The 7,082-nt window shown below is 64.2% G+C and overlaps 2 protein-coding genes across 2 annotated transcripts in view; one reads left to right on the top strand and one right to left on the bottom strand.

The window, feature by feature from the left end:
- Positions 1–3: 3 nt before the first annotated feature.
- LOC120510980 (collagen alpha-1(III) chain-like) lies at positions 4–4,291 on the top strand (the record flags this gene model as incomplete). Its single annotated transcript, XM_039727505.1, is given in 5 exon segments — positions 4–16; positions 519–887; positions 890–1,934; positions 2,061–2,258; positions 2,395–4,291. Coding segments are annotated over 5 exon segments (3,522 nt in total), but the record flags the coding sequence as incomplete, so codon positions are not given.
- A 2,297-nt stretch (positions 4,292–6,588) lies between these two features.
- Positions 6,589–7,082, bottom strand: part of TAF6L (TATA-box binding protein associated factor 6 like) — a 7,953-nt gene continuing 7,459 nt past the window's right edge. Inside the window, exon 8 of the mRNA XM_039727503.1 lies at positions 6,589–7,076. Coding sequence (XP_039583437.1) covers positions 6,760–7,076 — 317 coding nt within the window. The 3' untranslated portion in view covers positions 6,589–6,759. The remainder of the gene's footprint in view (positions 7,077–7,082) is intronic.

The raw sequence follows: 7,082 nt of genomic DNA, 5'->3' as shown, positions 1-7,082 counted from the left end.
AGCGAGTTCTTCCCAGGTGGGCACGGGGGGCGGGCCCCACGTGTGCCCCGGGTGTGCCCCAGGTGTGTGGGACATGTCCCAGGTGTGCCCCAGGTGTGTGGGACATGTCCCAGGTGTGCCCCGGGTGTGTGGGACATGCCCCAGGTGTGCTCCAGGCGTGCCCCAAGTGTGCCCCAGGTGTGTGACGTGCCCCAGGTGTGTGTGACGTGCCCCAGGTGTGCCCTAGATGTGTGGGATGTATTTGAGGTGTGCCCCAGGTGTGTGTGACATGCCCCAGGTGTGGGACGTGCCCCAGATGTGTGGGATGTGTCCCAGGTGTGTGTGACGTGCCCCACCTCTGTCCCACACCTGTCTCACTTGTCCCCACACCTGTCCCATCTGTCTCCACATCTCACATCTGTCTCATCTGTCCCCACCTGTCCCCCTGTGTCCCTCACCTGTCCCTCACCTGTCCCACCGTGTCCCTCCCCTGTCCCTCACCTGTCCCCCCTGTCTCACCTGTCCCCCCGTGTCCCCAGGCTGCTCCGTTGTCCCCTACGGCTCCTCCGTCAACGGCTTCGACGTCCACGGCTGCGACCTGGACCTGCACCTGGAGCTGGGGGACCCCCCGAGCCCCCCGAACGGGGACCCCCAGATCCCAGAGACCCCAAATGGGGACCCCCAGAGCCCCCCGAACGGGGACCCCCAGATCTCAGAGACCCCAAACGGGGACCCCCAGATCCCCGGGACCCCAAAGAGGGACCCCCAAATCCCAGAGACCCCAAACGGGGACCCCCAGATCCTGAAACCCCCAAATGGGGATCCCCAAATCTCAGAGACCCTAAATGGGGACCCCCAAATCCCAGAGACCCCAAATGGGGACTCCCAGACCCTGAGCCCCCCAAATGGGGATCCCAGAGCCCCCCGAACGGGGACCCCCAGATCTCAGAGACCCCAAACGGGGACCCCCAGATCCTGAAACCCCCAAATGGGGATCCCCAAATCTCAGAGACCCCAAACGGGGACCCCCAGATCCCAGAGACCCCAAATAGAGACCTCCAGAGCCCCAGGACCCCAAACGGGGACCCCAAGAGCCTGAGACCCCAAAATGGGGACCCCCAAATCCCAGAGACCCCAAATGGGGACTCCCAGACCCTGAGCCCCCCAAATGGGGATCCCCAAATCCCAGAGACCCTAAATGGGGACCCCCAACCCCTGAGACCCCCAAACGGGGCCCCCCAGAGCCCGGGGACCCCTCTGGGGGATGGGGACCCCCCTCCCCGTGGGTCCCTTTTGGGGGACAAGGCCCCCCCCCTCAAAGGGACATCTTTGGGGTCTGAGGGGTCCCTTGTGGGGGATGGGAAACCCCCCCTCGAGGGGTCCTTTGTGGGGGACAGAGGGACCCATTTGGGGTCCGAGGGGTCCCTTTTGGGGTCTCCCTTGGGGGACAGAGACCCCTCCCTTGAAGGATCCCTTTTGGGGTCCGAGGGGTCCCTCTCGGGGGACAAAGGGTCCCTTTTGGGGTCCGAGGGGTCCCTTTTGGGGTCCCTTTCGGGTGACCGAGACCCCTCCCTCGAAGGGTCCCTTTTGGGGTCCGAGGGGTCCCTTTTGGGGTCCCTTTTGGGGTCTCCTTCGGGTGACCCCCATTCGGGTTCCGAGCCCTCCTCTCCCCGCTGCGGCTCTGAGGGGGGGTCCCTGTCGGGGTCCGAGTCCCCCGAGGCCGAGGGGTCCCTGTCGGGGTCCGAGGGGTCCCTGTCGGGGTCCGAGGGGTCCCGGGGGTCCCTTTTGGGGCGGGGGGCTCCCCCCGAGCAGGCGCTGGCGCTGGTGGGGGCGGTGCTGCGGCGCTGCGTGCCGGGGGTCCGGGGGGTCCGCGCCGTGCCCGGGGCCCGGCGCCCCGTGGTCAAATTCAGCCACAAACAGTCCGGGCTGGCCGGGGACGTGTGCCTGGACAACCGGTACGGACTGGGAGCACTGGGAGGGACTGGGAGGGGGGATGGAGGGGGACTGGGAGCAACTGGGAGCACTGGGAGGGACTGGGGTTTTTTCCCCTTTTTTCCCGTTTTCCCCGTTTTTCGCCCCAGCCTGGCGCTGTTCAACACGCGCTTCCTGCGCCTCTGCGCCGACGCCGACCCCCGGGTGCGGCCCCTGGGCTACGCCCTGCGCCTGTGGGCGGGGGTGCAGCGCCTGGCAGGTGAGGGGGGGCTGAGACCCCTCCCCAAAATGGGATGGGACCCCCAAAATGGGGCTGGGTTTCTGGGTGTTCTTGGGGATGTTTCTGGGTGATTTTGAGGGTATTTTTGGGGGTGTTTCTGGGTGTTTTTGGGAGTGCTTTTGGGGTTGGTTCTGGGTGTTTTTAGGGCAGTTTCTGGCTGTTTTCTGGGTTATTTCTGCCTGATTTTTGTGCTGTCCTGAATATTTCCGGGGGCATCTCCCCCACAACTCTCTGACCACCCCCTCTCCCCTCCCAGCCTCCCTCCTGGCCGAATTCTTCTCCTATTTCGGCACCCTGGATTTGGGGGGGCTCCTCCTGTCCCCCCTGGAGGGCCGAGCTCTGCCTCGCCCCCCTCCGGAGAGCCTCGGGGGTCTCCGCCCGGGCCCCCTGACCCTGCAGGACCCCTTCGAGCTGAGCCACAACGTGGCCGCCAATGTGACGGCTCGCACGGTGTCGCGGTTCGTGCGCTGCTGCCGCGCCGCCGCCCGCCTCTGCCGCGGCCCCGAGTTCCTGCAGCGATCGCGGCGGGGCCGGCCCTGGGGCGTGCTGCGGCTGCTGCAGCCCGGGAACACCGGGAATTCCAGCAATCCCGGGAATGCCGGCGGTGACCGAGGGGAATTCCTGATCCCGGTGCCGCTGCCGCCGCCGGGGGGGCGCGGGGGGGTCCCGCAGAGCGAGGTGAGCGCGGCCGCGGGGTTCGTGCTCAGGGAGGTGCTGGGCTGCGGCTGCGAGCCCGAGGGGACAGCGGGGCTGCCACCCCCGTGGGCCCGGTGCCACCTGGAAAAGGGGACAGGAGGGGAATTTGGGGACACGGGGACAGCGGGGCAGCCACCCCCGGGAGCACAGTGTCACCTGGAAAAGGGGACAGGCGATTCCCGAGGGGAATTTGGGGACGCGGGGCCACTGGGGGAGCCACCCCTGGGAGCGAAATGTCACCGGGAGTGGGGGACAGGAGGGGCTCGGGGGGAATTTGGGGACCCCGGGGATGAAGGGAAGCCACCCCCGGGAGCCAGTTGTCACCTGGAGAAGGGGACAGGCGATTCCCGAGGGGAATTTGGGGACCTGGGGACACCGGAGGATGAGGAGGAACCACCCCCGGGAGTCAAATGTCACCTGGAAAAGGGGACAGGCGATTCCCGAGGGGAATTTGGGGACACGGGGACACCGGAGGTGCCACCCCCGGCAGCCAAATGTCACCGGGAGTGGGGGACAGGAGGGTCCCGAGCAGAATTTGGGGACCCCGGGGATGAGGGGAAGCCATCACCGGGAGCCAGATGTCACCTGGAGAAGGTGACGGGAGGGTCTCGAGGGGAATTTGGGATGCCGGGGGATGAAGGGGGGCTGCTCCCGGATCCCGCGGAGCCATCCCCGGGAGCTGAATGTCACCCGGAGGGGGTGACAGGCGATTCCCGGGGGGAAGTTGGGGACGCGGGGACACCGGGGCCGGGCTCGAAGCGTCGCCTCCCCGAGGGGGTCCCGGACGGGGCGGGGGTCCCGCCCGCAAAGCGCCCCCGGGGCCCCTCCCGGTGGAGCTGCTGCGTGTGGTACCGGGTGTGGCGGGGCCGCCGCCGCCTCCGCCGCCGCCTCCGGCCCCGGGGGGGCTCCGGGGGGGCTCCGGGCACCGGGGACACCGAGGGCAACCGGGGGAATCGAGGGCTTGAGGGTCCCGGGGGTCCTGGGGGGGCTCAGGGTCCTGGGGGGGCTCAAGGTCCTGGGGGAGTTCAGGGTCCCGCTGGTCCCGGGGGGGTTCAGGGTCCTGGAGGGGCTCAGAATTTTGGGGGAGTTCAGGATTTAGGGGGCGTTCAGGGTCCTGGGGGGGTTCAAAATTTCGGGGGTCCCGGGGGGTTTCAGGATCCCGGGGGGGTTCCAGATCCCGGGGGTCCCGGGGGGTTTCAGGGTCCTGGCGGTGTTCGGGGTCCCGGGGGTGTCCAGGATTTGGGGGTGTCCCCCCTGGCCCTGGAGCGGGCCGTGACCGAGGCCATTGTCCGAGGGGACACCGGGACCCCCCCCGGGCCCCCCCCGGAGCCGCTGCTCCGTTTCCAGCTCAGCGCCCGCCGGAGCCCCCCGGGGGGGGCGGGCGGGGTTGGGGGGGGTTTGTAAATCCTGAGGTTTTCCAGTAAAATCTGTTCTGCAGCACGGCCGGGCCTTACTGGGGCAGGGAATTGGGGAGAAAACGGAAAAATGAGAATTTATAGAGCAGGGAGCAGCGCTGGGGTCACTCACTGACCACTGGGGTCACTCACTGACCACTCAGCACTGACCACTGGAGTCACTCACTGACTGCTCAACACTGACCACTCAACACTGACCACCAAACCCTCTTTGCTGACCACTGCACTCCCCTTTTTGACCATTTCATGCCACTCACTGACCACCAAATCCTCCCTGCTGACCGCCGGACACCCTTTAATGGCCACTCCCCCCCATCCACTGACCACCACACCCTTTAATGACTCCTGGACAGACACTCTTCACTGCCCACTGGACACCCTTTAACAGCCACTCCCCACCACTCACTGACCACTCCATGCCACCCACTGACCACCACACCCTCTGCTGACCACCGGACACCCTTTAATGCCCACTGCACACCCTTTAATGGCTATCAGACATCCTTTAATGCCCACCGGACACTCTTTATTGTCCACTGGACACCCTTTAATGACCCTTTATTGCCCCCTCCCTACCATCCACTGACCATCACACCCTTTATTGCCCACTGGGCACCCTTTATTGCCCACCAGACATCCTTTAATGCCCACTCCCCACCATCCACTGACCATCACACCCTTTGCTGACCACTGGACACCCTTTAATGGTACTGGAGACCCTTTATTGCCCACTGGACACCCTTTAATGATCCCTGGGCACCCTTTATTGACCACTCCCCACCATCCAGTGACCACCACACCCTTTAATGACCCCTGGACACCCTTTAATGACTGCTCCCCATCATCCACTGACCACCACACCTGCTTACCACCCCGACACCCTTTATTCCTCACTGGACACCCTTTAACGGCCACTCCCCCCCATCCACTGACCACCACACCCTTTAATGACCCCTGGACAGACACTCTTCACTGCCCACTGGACACCCTTTATTGCCCACTGGACACCCTTTAATGGCCACTCCCCATCACTCACTGACCACTCCATGCCATCCACTGACCACCACACCCTTTATTGCCCACTGGACACCCTTTAACAGCCACTCCCCACCACTCACTGACCACTCCATGCCACCCACTGACCACCACACCCTCTGCTGACCACCGGACACCCTTTAATGCCCACTGCACACCCTTTAATGGCTATCAGACATCCTTTAATGCCCACCGGACACTCTTTATTGTCCACTGGACACCCTTTAATGACCCTTTATTGCCCCCTCCCTACCATCCACTGACCATCACACCCTTTATTGCCCACTGGGCACCCTTTAACGGCCACTCCCCATCATCCACTGACCATCACACCCTTTATTGCCCACTGGGCACCCTTTATTGCCCACCAGACATCCTTTAATGCCCACTCCCCACCATCCACTGACCATCACACCCTTTGCTGACCACTGGACACCCTTTAATGGTACTGGAGACCCTTTATTGCCCACTGGACACCCTTTAATGATCCCTGGGCACCCTTTATTGACCACTCCCCACCATCCAGTGACCACCACACCCTTTAATGACCCCTGGACACCCTTTAATGACTGCTCCCCATCATCCACTGACCACCACACCTGCTTACCACCCCGACACCCTTTATTCCTCACTGGACACCCTTTAATGCCCACTGGACACCCTTCAATGCCCACCAGACACCCTTTATTGCCCACTGGGCACCCTTTAATGGCCACTCCCTGCCATCCACTGACCACTGGACACCTTTAGTGACCCCTGGACACCCTTCAATGCCCACCAGACACCCTTTATTGCCCACTGGACACCCTTTAGTGACCCCGGACACCCTTCAATGCCCACCAGACACCCTTTAATGCCCACCGGACACCCTTCAATGACCCCTGCACACCCTTCAATGCCCACCAGACACCCTTTATTGCCCAGTGGATACCCTTTGACGGCCACTGACCACCACACCCCTTATTGCCCACTAGGCACCCTTTAATGCCCACTGGACACCCTTTAATGCCCACCAGACACCCTTTATTGCCCACTGGGCACCCTTTATTGCCCACCAGACATAATTTAATGCCCACTGGACACCCTTTAGTGACCCCTGCACACCCTTCAATGCCCACCAGACTCTCTTTAATGCCCACTGGACACCCTTTAATGACCCCTGGACACCCTTCAATGCCCACCAGACACTCTTTATTGCCCACTGGGCACCCTTCAATGCCCACTAGACACCCTTTATTGCCCAGTGGACACCCTTTAACAGCCACTCCCCCCCATCCACTGACCACCACACCCTCTATTGCCCTCTGGGCACCCTTTAATGACCACTAGACACCCTTTAATGACCCCTGCCCCCCCTTCAATGCCCACCAGACACTCTTCAATGCCCCTTTATTGCCCAGCGCCCCCTCCAGCGCCCCCGGCTCAGAGCAGCAGCAGCAGCGAGTACTCGGCGCGGGGCCAGCGGCGCGGGGCGCGCCCGGCGCGGCCGATCATGGGCAGGCGCTGCGCGTAGCGGGAGCCCAGCGCGGCCGCGGCCGGCTGCGGGAAGCTCGTCTGGAACCTCCTGCCGGGGCAGCGCCGCCCGCTCTGCCGGCCCGCGATCACGAAGCTGAAGCGGGGAGGCCCCCGCGGGGCGAAGCGACACTTCTGGAACACGTCCCGAGCGCCGGGCCGGTGGCCGGAGGGGGCGCGGGGGGTCCCGCGGGGCCGGGGCGGGGGGCCCGGGGCCCGGGGCAGCGGGGGCC

This window comes from Passer montanus, unplaced genomic scaffold (genome assembly GCF_014805655.1).
Source record: "Passer montanus isolate IOZ18808 unplaced genomic scaffold, ASM1480565v1 scaffold615, whole genome shotgun sequence".
NCBI lineage: Eukaryota > Metazoa > Chordata > Aves > Passeriformes > Passeridae > Passer > Passer montanus.
The sequence above is the reverse complement of the archived record's forward strand: the minus strand, read 5'-3'. Positions and strand labels throughout refer to the sequence as shown.